The 17,842-nt window shown below is 39.9% G+C and overlaps 1 protein-coding gene across 5 annotated transcripts in view; it reads right to left on the bottom strand.

Moving 5' to 3' along the window:
• The window catches only part of SLC24A2 (solute carrier family 24 member 2), a 284,459-nt gene that overhangs the window by 65,153 nt on the left and 201,464 nt on the right, over positions 1-17,842 (bottom strand). For 4 of the 5 annotated variants that reach the window (XM_077148057.1, XM_077148059.1, XM_077148061.1 and 1 more), the window contains one exon: positions 12,882-12,932. The exons of the other annotated variant lie outside the window; for it this stretch is intronic. In XM_077148057.1, the coding sequence (XP_077004172.1) occupies positions 12,882-12,932 (51 nt within the window). The remainder of the gene's footprint in view (positions 1-12,881; positions 12,933-17,842) is intronic. 5 annotated transcript variants of the gene reach the window in all.

Here is a 17,842-nt window from a genome sequence, read left to right as displayed (position 1 = left end):
CACATTCACATATATAATTCTGTGCTGCTAATTAAACTCATAATGCTGTGCTACCACCACCACTATCCATTACCAAAACTTTACAAACTTTGAAACTCTGTACAATTTAAGCATTTACTCCTCGCTCCCACCCCACCCTGGCCCACGTAACCTATACTTAGATTCTGACACTATGAGTTTGCTCATTCTAATTGTTTCATACCAGTGAGATCATACAGTGTTCGTACTTTTGTGCATGGCTTATTTTATTCAAGACAATGTCTTCATGGTTCAGCCATGATGTCACAAGTTTAACAACTTCACTCCTTTTTATCACTAATACTCCATTGTATGATATATCACATTTTAGTTATCCATTCATCAGGTTGTTTCTATCTTTTGGCAATTGTGAATAATGCTGCTATGAACACTGGTATGCAAATATTTCTTCAAGTCCCTGGTATCAATTCTTTTCAGTATATACCTTGAAGTGGGATTGCTGGGTCATATGGTAATTTTATACTAAGCTTTCTGAAAAACTGCCAAACTGTCTTCCACATCTGCTTCACTATTTTACATTTCCACCAGTAAATGAATAAATGTTCCTATTTCTCTACATTATTTCCAACACTTGTAGTTTTCTGTTTTTTTTTTTTAATAGTAGCCATTCTACTAGCTGTGAAATGGTATCCATTGTGGTTTTGATTTGCACCTCCCTAACAGCAAATGATGTTGGGCATCTTTTCAAGTGCTTTTAGTCATTTGTAGATCTTCTCTGGAGAAAGGTCTACTCAAGTCTTGGGCCATTTAAAAATTATTTGCCTTTCTGTTGTTGAGTTGTAGGATTTCCTTTCACATTCTAGATATTAAACCCTTATTGGATATATGGCTTCCAAATATTTTCTCCCACTGAGTAGGTCGTCTTTTTTCCTTTGGTGTGCTGATGCTGGGGGTCACATCTCATTCTTTTTCCATGTGCGTTTCCCCTTACTGCAGCACCATTTGTTGAATTTTTGCTTGTTTGGTTTTTGTTTGCTTGCTTCCTTGTTTGTTTGAGAAGTATGTGGGCCAGGAATTGAACCTGGGTCTCCTGCGTGGGCAGGCGAGAATTCTACCACTGAACTACCCTTGCACTGCCGAGTAGGTTGTCTTTTCACTTCTATGATACAGTCCCTTGATGACAAAAGTTTTGAATCTTGTTGTGGTCCCACTTACCTATTTTTCCTTCTGTTGTTTGTGCTTTGGGTGTAAAGTCTAAGAAGCTATTGCCCAACACTACATCTTGAAGATGCCTCCATATGTTTCCTTCTAGGAGTTTTATAGTCTTGGTTCTTATACTAGATCTTTGATCCATTTTGCATTAATTTTTGTATATGTATCAGTTACAGGTTCCTCTTCATTCCTTTGCATATGGATATCCAATTCTGCCAGTACCATTTGTTGAAGAAGCTATTCTTTCCCCTCTGAGTGGACTTGGCAGTCTTGTCAAAAATCAACTGGCTATAGGTGTGAGGGTCCAGTTTATGAACTCTCAATTTGATTCCATTGATTTATATATCTATCCTTGTGCCAGTACCATGCTATTTTGACCACTGTAGCTTGGTAATAAGCTTAAAAGTTAGTGAGTTCTCTGATTTCATTCTTTTTTTTTCAAGATGGTTTTGGCTATTCTAATAAATTTGATGATAGGCTGTTGGAAATTTTATTGGGATTGCACTGAATCTAAATTGTTTTGGGCAAACTGACATCTTAACAATATTTAGTCTTCCAATCCATGAACATGGAATGTTCTTCCGTTTAGTTCTTTCTTGGTTTCCTTTAGCAAAGTTCTTTAGTTTTCCATATATACATCCTTTACATACTTGGTTAAATTTATTCCTAGATATTTGAGTATCTTGGTTGCTATTGTAAATGGATTTTTTTTTTTGCTGACTTCCTTCTCAGATTGCTCATTACTAGTTTTACGGAAACACTACTGATTTTTGTGGGTTCACCTTGTACCTTGCCACTTTGTAGAACACATTTATTAGTTCTAGTAGCTTTTTTTCCCCAGGACTTTTTACATACAGGATTATGACCTCTGCAAATAGTGAAAGTTTTACTTGTTACTTTCTAATTTGGATACCTTTTCTTTTCCTTGTCTAATTGCTCTGGCAAGAACTTCCAGTACTGTTGAATAACTGTGATGGCAGTAGGCATCCTATCTTGTTCCAGATCCTAGGGGCAAAGCGTTGCTTTCAACATTGAGTATGGTGTTTACAGTGGGTTTTTCATATATGACCTTTATCATGTAGAGGAAGTTTCCTTCTCTTCCTATTTTTCTTATGTTTTTATCAAGAAAAAATGTTGAATTTTGTCAAACACATTTTCTGTATCAAGATCATCATAGATTTTCACCTTTCATTTTGTTAACGTATTATACTAATTGATTTTTTGTATACTGAACCACCCTTGCACACCTGGGGTAAATCCCACTCGATAATGATTATAATTCTTTTAATACACTGTCAGATTTGGCTTGCTAGTATTTTTTGAGGATTTTTACATCTACATTCATTAGAGAAACTGGTCTGTAACTTTATTTTTTTGATAGTATTTTTATCTGGCTTTGGGTATTAGGGTGATCTCGGCCTCATAGAATGAGTTAGGTAATTTCTCCTCCACTTCAATTTTTTGGAAGAGTTTGAGCAGGTTGATATATTCTTCTTGGAATTACTGGTAGAATTCACCTGTAAAGCCACCTGATTTTGTTGTTGTTGTTGTTGTTGTTGTTGTTGTTGTTGGGAGGTTTCTGATGACTGATTCAGTATCTTCACTGTTATTTGGTCTGTTGAGAGCTTTTCATTCTTCTAGAGTCAGTGTAGGTTGCCTGTATGTTTCTAGGAATTCGTGCACTTCATCTGGGTTCTCTAATTTGTTGGCATACAGTTTGTCATAATATCCTCTTATGATCCTTCTTATTTCTGTGAGGTCAGTAGTAATGTTCCTGCTTTCATTACAGATTTTAGTTATTTGCATCCTTCCCCCCCCTTTTTTTTTTAAAAATCAGTCTAGCTAAAGGTTTGTCAATTTTATTTATCATTTCAGAGAACCAACTTTTGGTTTTCTTAATGCTTTCTATCATTTCCTATTCTCAACTTCATTTATTTCTGCTCTTAATTTTTATTTCTTTCCCTTTGCTTTCTTTGGGTTTAGTTTGCTTTTCTTTTTTGAGGTCCTCCAGATGTGCAGCTAGGTCTTTGATTTTAGCTCTCTCTCTCTCTATGTGTGTGTGTGTGTATATATATATATATATGTATTTAGGTGTAAAAATTTCCCTCTCGTTACTGCCTTCAGTGCGTCATGTAAGTTTTGCTATGCTATGTTCTTGTTTACATTTGTCTCAAGATATTTAATTTCTTTGTGATATCTTTCTTGATCTCTTGACTGTTTGAGTGTGTTATTTAACTTTCATTCATTTGTGGAAATTCCAGTTCTCTGCCCATTACTGATTTCTAGCTTCATTCTATTCTGGTCAAAAGGTCTTTCATGTCATCTCAATCTTTTCAAACTTACTGAGACTTGTTTTGTGAAGAAGCATGCAGTCTATCCTGGAGAACGGTCCATGTGCCCTTGAGAAGGAATGTCTAACCTGCTGTTTGGGGTTAATGTTCTGTGTCTGATTGTTAGATATATTCACTTATCATATTTATTCAAGCACTCTGTTTCCCTATTGATCTTCTGTCTAGAGGTTCTGTCTATTGATGAGAGTGGTGTATTAAAGTCCCCAAATATTGTAAAGGGCTCTTTTTTTTTTTTCAGCTTTGCCTCATTTATTTTGGAGCACTGTGGTTATGTGCCTAAATATGTATGACTGTCAGTTTTTCTTGGTGGATTGACCCTTTTATTAATCTATAGTGACAACTCTTGATCTTTTGTAACAACTTTTGACTTAAAGTCTATCCTGTTTGATATTACTTTCACTTCTACAGCTCTCTTTTGGTTACGACTTGCATGTATTATCTTTTTCCATCCTTTCATTTTCAACCTATTTTTGTCTTTGGTCTAAGATGAGTCTCTTGTAAACAACATACAGATGGATTCTGCTTTTATTATCCATTTTGACAATCTGTGTCTTTCTACTAACATTCAGCATTATTACTGTAAAGACAGTACTTATGTCAGCCATTTTGTCCTTTGGTTTTTATATGTCTTATATCTTTTCTGTCTCTGTTTTCCCTTATTGCAGTCTCCTATTCTGTAAATTTGATCTTTTGTGGTGTATCTGACCAAACCCTTTCTCATTTCTGTTCTGTATATTTTTAAATACTTTCTTTGTGGTTATCCTGGGGTTTGTATTATACAACCTATATAGATTAACTACTAATCTGAAAAGATATTACATGAACTTCAATAGCATACATGTTCTCTGCTCCTATATCCCTCTGTTTCTACTCTGTTTTTGTTCCACATTACCTCTTTTATATTTTGTGTGTCCACTATCAGGAAATATGGTTGTTTTTATTCACTTGTATTTTAACTCTTACAGACTTAAAGAGTAGCGTTATATATTGAGGAGACATTACTATGGGCTTCGTATTTACCCATTTAGTTATCTTTACTGAAGTTCTTTGCTTCTTCACATCCTCCAAACCGCTCTCTCCTGTCTTTTCCTTTCAACCTGAAGAACTCACTTTAGTAATTCTTGCTGGGCAGGTCTTTTGGTGAGGAACTTTGTTTCTCTCCATCTATGAGTGTTTTAAATTCTCACTCATTTTTTGAAGGAAAGTTTTATCACCTAAAAGAATTTTTGGCTGGCAGTTTTTGCTTTTTCAGTACCTTAAACATATTAACTACTGTCTTCCTGCCCCCATGGTTTCTGATGAGAAATCGATACTTAGTCTTATGAAGGATCACTTCATAAGTATGTGAAAAATCACTTTTCTCTTGCTGCTTCAGAACCCTCTCTGCTTCAGAATACCTCTGGCATTTGACATTCTTATTAGTCAGTGTCCCAGAGTAGGATTAGGGTCTATCCTGTTTGGAGTACACTGCACTTCTTGGATATTTTTATTTATATCTTTCATAAGAGTTGGGAAGCCATTACTTCCTCAAATATTCTTTCTGCTGCTTTTTAATCTACTTTTTGGACTCCCACAATGTGCATGTCAGTACACTTAAAGTTTTCACTCAAGTCCTTTAGACACTGCTTATTTTTTCTCTATCTTTTCTGACTGTATGATTTTCAATTGTTTCATCTTCTAGGTTACTGATTCTTTCTTCTGCCCATCACATATGCTGCTGTATGACTCTAGTGTAATTTCAATCTCCGTTATTGTGCCTTTCATTCCTATAACTTTTGTTTCCTTTAAATTTTCTAATTCTTGTTTTTGCTCCCACATTGTCTTAATATCTTTAGCTCTATATCCACAATTAGTTTATTTCCAGCTATATTTTCCTTCAACTCTTTGAATCCATTTAGAAGATCTGTTTGAATTTCTATGATTAGTTGGCCCAAAGTCTGAGTCTCCTCTTAGGTTTTCATTTGTTTTCCTAACTGAGCTGTATCTTCCTGTTTTTAAGTATGGTTTATATATTTTGCTTGTTTGGGTACCTCATTATGTTGATGTGCTAATCTGAAGGTCAGTTTCTCCCTCTTGACTGGGGTTTTATTGTTGATTGGGTACATGTTAAAGCTCTTCTTTGATGCTTGGTCCAACCTATTTCATACCTTTAAAGTAGCCTGTGTTTGTTCAGATTTTCTCAGGTCTTCCAACCTGATTCTTTCTCTGGACACATGGTACAACTTTTAAGACTGCCTTTTAATGTGCAATTGTTTAATCTCCAGGAGAAAGTTTCCCTCCTCTGTTCCTTTTCCAGGAATTCTGATCTGATCTGTTTGTTCTTGTATAGAATTTTCTCCTCAGCAGCTACGATTTGTTTAAATTCTCTCCCTCATTCAGTGCCAACTTTTCATTCTATTTTTCAGTTTTGGGACCTATCCTGCCTTATAGCAGTTTGTTTATCCACCCCCACCTCCCCACCCCCACACACCCCATACACCCCATGAGGCTTTGTTTTTATGACTCCAGTTCCTTCTCCATTTATGTATCCTTCCCTGGGGAGCCAGAATGGGTCAATCCAAAAAAGTCCGTTTTTGGTATAGGTGATTCAACAATCAGGAATGGATTGATATATGCACCTTTTGCCAACAGTTCTGCCACAGCTTCTTTTATTCTCTGTGGGCCCTTTTGCATGCCACACTCGTCAGCTGCTTGTTTTCTGCCCTGGCTCTTTGCGGACTTGGGTCCCTGTGCCTGGATATGGGTAGTATTTTAGCCCACTGCTGTGAATGGCTCTATGGAGGTCTGTGAGCTGGGCTGCCTCTGCATCGCTCTCAAGGTGTGAGGGACCAAGTGAGGGGGAGGGTCCTAACTGGTGGGTCCTGGTCATAAGACCTACCTTTTTTACTTTTGATACAGCATGTCTGGAGTTCTTCTACTATCTCTATCATCCTTCGAAATTTTGAGCAAGTGGGGTTTGTCCTTTTATTAGTTGTTCCTGTGGAGAGACTTTTTCTGGGATGTCTCATGTTGCCACGATGATGATGTCACTATCCATCACTCTGTATTATTCCATTACCACAATTCTCTCATCTCATTGGGCCAGGCAATTCAATGATGCTATCATCTTTTTTTCCCTCTTTGGAACATGTTTTCAGGTGGCTTCTGGGACACCAATCTCTCCTGGTTTTCCTCCTACACATGGGCCACTCCTCTGCCTTTTTTGCTGGGCTTCTTGCTTCTTCTTAGACTGCTGCTTCTTTGGAGTTCACAGGACCCAATCCTTGGCCTCCTCTTCTCTATCAGTTATCCAGGTATTCTCATTCAGTTCTGTAGCTTTCAGTATCACTTATATCTGATTGACTCCTAAATTTATATCTATATCCCTGACATCTTTCCCAAGCTCTAGACTACCTGGTCTCCTGCTTTCTTAACTTCTCCAAGTGGATGTCTAATAGGTATCTCAAACTTTAACATGGGGTTTCAATCTTCCTCACATACCTTGCTCCATTCTCAGCCTTCCCTGTTGTATGCATGGCATCAGCTTTCATACAGTTGTATGAAAGTGAGATTTTCCTGTTGTGGTGAAACGGCAAGTTGCTTATCCAGTATGCATTCTCCTTCCAATTCATAATGATATAGTACCTAAATTATTGGAGGCAACAGACATCTAGCTACATTTCCAAACTCCCTTGCAGCCTGCTGTAGCCATGTAACTGAGTTTGGGGCAGATTTTAGTTGGTGGGACTTCAGGGGAAGTTCCTTAAAAAGAAAACAAACAGTTGGGGGAAATCTTTTTTGGCCTTTCCTCTTTCCTGGAGCCTGGAGCTTCAGCAGCAACGATCTTGTACTATGGTTATCCTTGAGGTTAAATAGCATATACTGGGATGATAGAACAGAGGGTGGAAGGGGATTGGATCCTGAAATATCATGGATCTACCATATATATCAGGTACCAGCAGCCTTTGGACCTTGTGTACCTGAGAGAAAGATAAATTTCCATTTGACATAATCCTCCATTAATCTGAGTTGTTTGCTATATGCACGTGAACCTATACTGTTTGATATATTGGTGTATATAACACAGTCTCATTCATTCAAGTAAGGATTAAAATGTAATGAAAAGGGCAAAGATCCAAAAACTAGATTTGTGGCATTATTTTTTTCAGAGGATATTATCTTGGACATTATATTTTCAGAGGATATTACCTTGGACAATGGAAAAAAATGCTGCTGAACAGTATTCTGTAATTCAATTTCTCTTTGAAAAAGAACTGGACTATTTCACTGCAACTAAGAACATCAAATGACTGGTTAGACTATGTGACCTTTAGTTGCTTTGTTTCTTTGAAAATGTTTTTATTTCAAAACTCAGCCACATGCCTAATTTAGGACACCAGGATCTATGTAGGAGATTAGTTTTTCAGCTTGACCATGGGGCTTGATACAGTAGTCTTAATTTCACTAAAGAGAAGGTCATTGTAAGTTTCTGGCCTTGTTATCACAACTTTTTCTACCTTCCCCCTCCCCTATACAAATGAACAAAGATTGATTTTAGTGATAAAGTTATCTTCCCTGAGATGGCTTCTGCTAAGTTGCAATGAGTTAAGGATTCTATAGTGCAGGCAGTTCCCCACCCCCCACCTCTTCTGGCAAGATATCAGTCAGGAAATCTATCTATGTACCTACCTACATGTTTTCTGAAATATTTTATCTCCAAGAGCGCAGATCACCAGCTCTGTACACTGCCGTTAGTGGAAAGGCTTCTTCTCCTTTTAATTCATCTGTTGCATCAACCAAATTTATGTTTTCTTTTGAACTAACTTTCTACATTTTAATGCACAGTATTTTTAGGAAGGAAGCCAAGTTCAATTTATTGGGAAATAATTTCCCAGAGTGAGAATGGTAGGAAATTTGAATATCTGCAGATGAAAAATAAGTGGGTTTTAACTTTAAGAAAAAATTAGAGATTGTTCTTCCAAGAAGATGCAGTATCTGTGAGGAGATACGAGGACATCTGCCCACGTCTGGGACATAACGTCAACAAGATACCACCTCCAAGGTCATTCGTTTGCGTCCTTAGAAAGGTCATGTTACGGAAGCAAATACAATCTCCAAGAAAAGTGATGCTTACTGACCTACCCAGTCTAACAAAATGTTTCTTACAGAACAGGTGCTCAATTATTGTTAAATGAACACACTAGCATCAGGTTGTTATTTTGGGAACCAGGAAGAAGGCAAGTAAAACACTGCCTTCTGAGAAGTCTGCCCTCTCTTCTCAAGGATAAGGGAGATGCCTTCTCCTCAGCTCCCACAGAACCTGGGCACCCACCACATCTCTTATCATTTTGTCTGTTTTATTTCTCTGTCTCCCTCTTGGCCCTGGGCCAAGTGTAGAATCCAGTACAGATTGGCTGTTGTCAGATGAATGGGTGAGTGAATGAATGAATGAATGAGTGGATGAAATTCTGATGGGTTTGGGATGGAGGAGGAATTAGGGTACTGCCCAATTTGTTGCTCCAGTTTAGGTTCTAGGGCACCTGAGTGATTAAGGGGGGACGAAAGGGACTCCAAGGGTAGGAAAACTTTGCAGGTGTTGTGATATTGCCCAGTACCTGTGAATAAGTATGTTGTTTTATTAAAATAGACTTTTTTTATGGTAAAATGTTCAAGTAGGGGTATGTTTTTTATCCAAAAGCTCACTGCTGTCCACTCGATCATGCTCTCATATGTCAGACTGCGGCTCAAACCCTTCCTAAGACCTGGTCTCCGCCAAGCCCTTCTTCCCATTCCGAACCCTGCAGGTAATCAATGTGGACCACCTGCTTCTCAGCTACACCCACCTGTGCAGCCAGTCCCAGCGGAACCAAAAGGTCTGAGACCATAATGTGAGGTCAGGTCCCATATCACCACTCACTACTACCTTCGAATCCCGGAGCAAGTTACTTATCCCCTCTGAGTCTTAGTTTCCTCATCCAACAGAATACTTCTAGCTTCAGTTTTCACACCTTCAATAATATCTACCTTGTGTGATAATGAGGATTAAATGATACAGAATATGCACTGCACCCAGCATGTGGGAGACCCCAGTAAATGAAGGTATGCCTAATTCTTTCTGTGCTTTCTGTTCTTTCAGCCTGGCTCTCTTGCCATCCCTTACTCTAATTTTTCCCATATCCATAGCCTACTGCCTCTTCTTAGGCCAGTTCAAAGGTCACCTTCTCGACAAAGTCTTCCTTGAGCCCCCCAAGTTGAAGCACCCTTTCCTCTCCTTGCAGTCTGTCACCTTTCTCTGAATGCCTACCGTACTTGCACTTTCTTCCTGGTGGCTCAGTGACAGCTGTGTCTTATTTCTCCCCATGGTTTGTAAGGTCCATAGGGGCAAACCGCCCAATTCTTTTCTTGTGTTTCCCCTAAAGAACCTAGCAGAATACCTCCCATATAGACGTTGCTTAAAAACAATGAGTTAAAAATAATGAATTCAATATATGCAGAAGAACTCTCTATATTTAGGGAATCAGCATGCAATTCCTCTTTAGATATGTGATGGCATATGTAATCCACCTTTCCACTTGGTACACTTTTGCAGGGGAGGCTTCCTCGCAGGTAGTTGACCTCACCAAGAGAATTCCTTGGAATCAAGTATTTATAATGACTAGCCATGTGGGCAATAGCAATAAAGCTCTGCCCAAGAACTAGTCTAAAATTGTGAAAAGAAATGCTTAAATGGACAGGGGGTATTTTCCAAGGGCTAGCCAGTCCACAGTTATTGCCCAAAACATCCTCATCTTTATTACACTTCCTTACATTGTACAACATGGAAGAGACACAAATCACAGTTATTATTTTTTGATGGGAGGGAGAGGCCGTTGAGAGTCTGAGAAAGTTGCCATGTCTGAGATTACTGATCTGGCCATGAGTCTTTTTAGATTGAATCCCCAAATTAGTTTTAGACCAGGCCTGGCTTGTATGGAGGCAGCTGCCAAAGGGTATGATTTACGGGAGCTAGATGGAGATGGCCCTGCTCCAAAATATTCTTTCAAGGAGTACTTGAGAGGGATTACTGTGTTTAGAAGGTTTTTTAATCTTTCAAAGGTAATTCCAGGTAAAGGATAATGCCTTAAGCTAGAATTTCCAAAATGGTCCCACAACAGGTTCTATCTATTAAGAAAGGATCTCTAGTGAAAGAATTCTGGGAAATGCCACATACTCAATTCCTGTTTATGATTTACAATATGCTATAGTAAACTATTGAAGGCTCTGAGAAGTTGTGTGGAAAAGAACCTATTTAAATGACCTCAGAAGCTCTTTGACTTATTTAACTCTGAAATCAATTTACATTCTTTTCTCCTAGTTGCTGCAAAATTCCAAGAGCATATGAAACTAGTATTTTATAGAACAAATTTTCAAAATGCTGCCTCAGCTATTATTAGCTATCACTGTAATGGTGGCGAGTTTCCAGCTAAGAATGGATGCAAAGAGATTTGCATGAAATGAAAGGAAAATCCAAAAGCATAAAGAGGTGACCCAAGAGGTCTCCAAACACAATTTTGATTTTGTTTGCTGCCTAGAAAGCTCAGCTGTTATCAAACGATATCATCTGATTGAAGTAGTTGTCTTTCTTTTTTTTTTTTCCTCTTCAAGTGGTCTTGAATTGTCTGGCATAGGGAGGAAAAAAGAAAGAAAGCAATTGGATGACCTTATTTGCTCAAAATAGATGTGGACAGAGGAAGGCAGAGGGACAGAGAGATAGGACAATTGAGTTGATGGAGGCAGGGGCTTCACTGTCAATGGGAAATTAAGGATGGAGGGCAAAGGACTGAATGGAGTAAAGAGAGAAGTTCAGGGTCATGACATATCAGGTAGAGGTTAAACTCACCCACCCACCCAAGCCATGAAAATGAGGCTGACAGCTAGAGACCTGCTAGGGTGCTACTGAATTATAAAGTCAGTGAGTCTCAAAGTTTTGGCTTATGCAAATCACCAACACAAAACAAAGTGGTTTGAAAACACAAAAATTAACAGCCAGGATAAGAGCCTTCTCCTGAGGTATGGATTGCTCTTTCTTCCCCCTGGGTGGCAGGATGCTTGTTCCTGCAGGTAGTGTTCTGCCTCCAGCCCCTCGGTGCCCAAAGTCTGCCTTTCCCCAAGTTGTTGTGGGGTCCTGGGTTCCAACAGAGCCCAGCGTGAGATCCTAATAGTGGCCTTCTGCTTTGGAAAATATCACAGTGGTTAATTTCAAGCATAGGGATGACCCAGCAGAGTGTTGTGCAGAAGCCAGAATGGGGAGGGGCCGAGAGAGCCTTCTTACCAAGGGCCGGCGGAGGTTCCACTTCTTGCATGCAAAGCAACTAGGAGCTTTTTGGCAGGCTAAGGCAACTCAGAAATACTAGAAGCTGGAAGTCAGATATGCAACACGTTCGGGACTTTCTCATACTGAAGAAGAAAAGTAGCCAATTCCTCTATTAGGGTACCTTTTGATTTTTTGTCAATATCAATATAAAAATCACGTAAGAGACACAACATTATATACTACTAACAAGGTGGAGAGGTGTGTGTGGGGGGCGGGGAGTGACAGTAGCGGGGTAGGGCACCAGGACAACTCCTCTTACAAGAATTCATAATTTTCAAATTGCTGTTTCATGGTGATGTTATTCAGAAAACTGAACCTGCCTGGGGGAAGGCTGTGCTCTGGGACGGAATTGGAATTCATTAGTAAAAACATTTGAAAATAGATCTTGGCCAGACTTTCCTTTCTCAGAGAAAATGGTCAAAATGACACTCCCAACCTTCAAGAGGGGAAACCCCAATATAAACAATTCCACCGGCTGGAATCGTGGTCTTCCCTGCCTCTGAGAGCAATGTTCTTGTCTGAGTCAACAGGGGCTGGGGGCTAGGACATGAACCCACAGCTCTCTGAAGGTTTGGGGCCTTCAGCCTACGTCTTTAGATTGATTCATTCCTCTGCATAAATCAGAAAATCACCAGAATGTAACATGAGGGCATATTAAAAGAAGGATGTTGGATGGATGTGCTTTATGTGTTGTTATGAGCATGTGGAGGAAACAATGCTGACACAGTGGGACTGTGCTTGTGTTTACGGTGTTGACACCATTTCTCTGTGTGTGTTCCACAGTCGAGATGGTTTGAATGGAATAACATGATTACCCATGGTATTGCACGTCTCCAATTCCAAATAAACATGATGGCAAAGAACTAGACAAAAATGCAGAAAGAGTAACAAATAATGTCACTGAAGTCATGCAAAGATTAAAAAAAAAAAGATTAAAAGGGCAAGCAACAGACATTGTAAATGAAAAAAAAAAAAGCCAATGCATACAATTCTAAAATCATTCTTACCTTCTTCAGTCATTGTGTCATAATATTTTAGTTTTCCATATGATCCAAGTTCTACAACATCACAGTAAAAGACACAAAGATAAGGAACGAGCTGTAATGCAAGAACTTTGTTTTTACACATTCTTAATTAATCAGATTCAGAGTTATACTGTCAAATTCTGCAATCGTAACTATATAGAGATGTGCAAACACGGGCCATGTGGCAGACAGCTTTCACGGCCCATTTTCAGAAATCACTTACAATATATTATTCTACTGGGGGTAGGATATGCCCTGCATCACAGAAGAGGACACAGTTATCTTCACTTCTGACGAATCAGAATACTTGGCAAAGATGGTTTCACACCAGGTCTACCCTAGCCCTGTGATTTTTATAGAGGTGACACTCCAAGATAAAGGGACTGAAAAAGGACAATGTCCAGGCCGAATGAGGCTTACACACAGTGGGATCCCTTGCCATGGGACAGTCGCAGCTCCTTTCCAACAGAACCATCTCCTAGACAGTAAGGAAGGCTACCTGGGAAAATCCAAAATGAAAGCCACATTCTAAACTTTCCCTTCACTTCTGACTGTCCTTTAGATAGAAAACATCAAATACCACGTGTGCACCATGATGGAAAGAGCTGCTAAAGGTGCAGCAAGCTCGGGAAGTTGGGAGACAAATTCCCAGCGAAGAACACTCAGCTCAGGTGATAGAGCAACTCCCAGACCGAGGTCTCGCATCACCTGCCGCTGGGGTGTGTGTGGGGGGGCAGTGCTCCTTCTTCTGTGCACAGACCACCAAAGGACTTGGCTGCAAACGAAACCACGTGGGAATCAAGCTTCTGTTCTTAGTCATTTGGTGGCTACTGAGGTGGGGGAGGAGAGAGAAGACAGGGATGTTCCATTTCTGCTTTCTTACTGCAGTTCTAAAATAAAAACTTTCGCTCTTGTTCATCTGAAAATTCCAGATTGTTTTAACAACATTGTGGGCAGGTTAAAATCATTTTTCCCGGTTATAACAACATGCTTCCGATAAACTTCAAGAAATTAATGAACACTCAAGAGATGTTCCTGTGACTCTGTAGATGGCTTCCGTAGCCCATTAACTTGGGTGGTTGCTAGAAATACAAATATGGATCAGCTAATTATTTATTTTTGTTTTGCTTCTTGGTTTTGTGTATAAGATGGAGGATCTAGCTTAAAACACAATTATGAACAGTCTTTTAATATACATTTTTTCCCACATGCCTAAAAATTTACCTAAAGCTATTTTAATACATTAATACAAAATTATGTTTTGGGAAGAAAAATCACCTTGTATTTATGTTTCTGCAAAAACCCGCCTATTCTGGATTTTGTTAGATATATTAGAAAGGATGCAGCTGCTTCACAAAGAAATTGAATTTTGTATGAACAACAAGAAAAATTTTTTTTAAATGATTTCTGGGGATTGCCTTCAGTAAAATAATTTTTTTTCTGGTATTTTAAGAACAGTGGTCTATTTATGACATTCGGACATTGTACAAGTTTGGAGTTCTTAAATGATCTAAATACTTTTATAAATATTAAACACATTGTCATAGTGGCCAGATACATCTTCACACTGTGTGTGTATGTGTGTAATCTTGCAGTAAGATGATGAATTTTATCAGCCAACTAATTTCTTTTTTTTTTTGTAACCTCTCTTCCTTCCCTGAAGTGATCAGTAGAATAAGCAGCTGGCATTCCCTATTATTTGCTCAGGAAAGAGAATGTAGGCGGCTCTGTTTTTGCAAAGTTGGATGTAAACCATATTCTACATGATGAAGATACACCATTGCATTTTTATGGATCTTTTTAGATGCAAACCTCTTTCTGCACACACCTGTTTTCATGTCTCAATCCCAAATTGTCAAGCCTCTGCTTGTGGAAGATGATGATAATTTTTACCTCATTTTGGGTAATGAGGTATAAATAAATAAATACAGTCATATTCTTTATCACTTTATATCTGCACATAGTTGGAACAGGGGCCTATTCATGAACAAAGCTGTTACATCCCTGCCACTGTGGCAATGTCTGAATTTAGTGGACTCTGGATGGTGAATGGGACAGAGGGATGAGAACTGGGCAGAACACACCAAAAGTGATGTTAAAGATGGTGGGAGAGAAGAAACAGGAGTAGTGAAAAGCCGATGGTGATGGGTGACTTGGCAGCTTAAGACATAGCGAGGAAGGAAGACGAACAATATCTGTCCAAGTGAGAGGAAAGCTGCTTGTAGCTTACTAAAGAAAAGGCAGAAAATGGAAAAACCAGTCTGTTGGAATAGACTTTAACACTGACGCTGAACTCAGCCCTCCAAAGTTGTCCCCAGCAAAATCTTGAGGCAAAGGGGACAGCATCTACAAAAGCCATACCATCCTCTTCCCTGAACTGCGGCCTCAGGAGATGCAGGAAGGGGAGTGGGACATGAGACCAGGACATGCATACCACTTACACACAAGCCAGAACATGTCACACACCTGGCCGGTGTCCTCCAGCCCAGGGTTGCCTTGAGGAAAGCGGCCTCAGTTGCTGCCTGCTGACAGCCTGTGGCCACGGCCAGCTGGCGGAGAGGGCCTGAGAGGCACAGCTCTGGGATAAAAACTCACCCACATGGGAACACGGCTCTCCATCAGCACAATTCCTACAGAGAATAACCAAGGCCACCTTGAGGATTACTGGATCAGGGTTCAAACTGGACCTGATTCAGACAAAGATTTTTTGCAAGGAAGTTGAAGACAGTGCTGTTGCATGCCATCTAGCAGCGGCCATGAAGTCAACCAAGCAAGAGGGAGCCTGTGGTAGGAGAGATGGGCGTCACCAGGAAGTGATTCATTCTGGGTACCAGCTGGTGCCTGTTTTCTGTAACATTTCCCTCAGAATGCCACTCTGCCTAAGAGAAAATTCCAGAACCTACTGGTTGTCTGGGATGAGCCCGTAAGCTGATGCAAATGCTGCCAGCTGTGGCCATCAGTGCCCAAGCTCCCAGCTCTGAGGAGGGTGAGCGCTTCAGCATTCCTCTGTCCAGTTCCTTCCATGTCTCAGCAGCAGTCTCCCTGCCTGGCTTTAAGGCGCCTCCGAGTTCTTGTTCACGCTTCATGACCAACAAAATCAAGGTAAGGGTCTTGCCTTTAGTCTCAAGCAGGGAAGGAGAACTAGTACTTTCAGCTCCTAATTTTCACTTTTCCTGCAAAGGGTATGGATACAGATTTTTCCCTTCCAACATTACCTTTCTCAGGCCCACTTTTGAGGCCTTTGGCATTCTTAATCCTTCTTTAGCAAATTCTCTAGCAGGAAAATTACTTTTTACATTCCATGCCCTCAAAATTCTGACAAGTAAAACTGAATGTCAACAGAAACATCTATTTGGAGCTCACTTTATTAGAACAAAAATAGGGGTACTGAAATCAATGAGAACAAACACTAATTACTTAAATATTAGTTGATGCAAAAATAATGATCAACTTGATCTTTTAAATCGAAGAGCTGGATTTATTCTTGGCATTAAGCCTGAATCGCATGTGAAGACTTAAAAATTCAGGCTTTCTCAAAATAAACGGGAGTTTCTTGATAAAGCTGGAGGATAGCTATCGAGAAGACAGGTACGGATACTGGATTGCACCGTACTCATGGAAGGGCTATTTTCAGTAGCGCACAGATGTCATAGAACACGGATGCTGAGGTCAGGGTGTTCAGTGGTGTGGCCCTGAGTAAACCGCTTCACCTCAGGATCTTGGTTCCTTAGCCATCAAGGACATAATAGTCATCTCTACCACACGAAGTTGTGTAAGGAGTACATGAATTGATGGCACACAGGAAGCAACCAAGCAAAGGCAGCTAATATTATTGTAACCACCTCAAAAAGAGAGAAGGAGAAGCCATAGGGTATGAGCAGGGCACTTAGAGAACTCAGTCTATTACACAAGGTTGGTTCAAACAAACTCAACCACTACTTAGAAAAGTTTTAAATAGCGTTTTGGTCAACAACAAAAGAAACTCTTCTAAGTTGGGGCCAAAACGGAAAAGAAACCTTTTTATCTATCCTTCTTTTCTACTCACAGATCTATGGGGAACGTCAAAACATGGACCATAACCACGGGAGCAGGATGTGAAAAGTAGACCTTTGATTCATCATACCACTAGTATTCTAGTTGGGAACCTAGGCCCCTTCCCTTCTAAATATTTGTGTTTAAGCTTGTCTCCCCAACTACTTTGTCCATGTCTTAGAGGCAGGGACCCTACTCCTCTTTAGATCACATAAAACCTAGAACAGAGCTTTGCTTGCATATATGCTTTCTCCCAACTGTTAAGGAAAATATACAAATGCACAGCTCTCCAGTGATAGCCAGGTTCAGGATGCTTTGGCTTCCTGAACTTCCTTGGACTTGCTGAAGCCAGGAAGGCTGGCACTGATGCCTGAGGCTTCCTGTCTGCCTGTATCCATATCAAGGTTAAGTACTTCTGAGTCAGCTCATTCAAGGCCCTGCTCTATACTACCTATGAGCTGGGTGACTCAGCAGGGTACTGTCCCTCTCTGAGCCTCAATCTCTTCTTTGATGAGGTAGGTATAAGAGCAATAAATACCTGTTCTCAGGAGAGTTTGAAGGGAATTAGATGAGAAAATGGCTATTTTCAAAGCACTTCGCACTGACATGCTCAATAACTGGCTCATCTCTTCATCATCTGTCCAAGGTCCATCATCAACATCTAACTCAGCCCAGTAGAAGGAAGTTAAATCCTAGTCAAATTCTAATTATCTCTGTGGGTGAACAGCAACCTACGCTTGACATCATCAATCCATGCTTGACACTGTCAATCTATGCTTGACATGTGCAAGTCAGCAAAACCCACAAGATTTCTCCCCCCACCTTAAGTACATGGAAAACTGTCAAAAGGAAAATTTCAGTCTGGTAAAAGGCTGCCTGGCTAAATTCTTAACCTTCGTTCTGCAGTATTA

The sequence above is a fragment of the Tamandua tetradactyla genome, chromosome 2, assembly GCF_023851605.1.
Source record: "Tamandua tetradactyla isolate mTamTet1 chromosome 2, mTamTet1.pri, whole genome shotgun sequence".
Taxonomy (NCBI): domain Eukaryota; kingdom Metazoa; phylum Chordata; class Mammalia; order Pilosa; family Myrmecophagidae; genus Tamandua; species Tamandua tetradactyla.
Note: the sequence above shows the minus strand (reverse complement) of the source record. Positions and strands in the feature narration are given on the sequence as shown.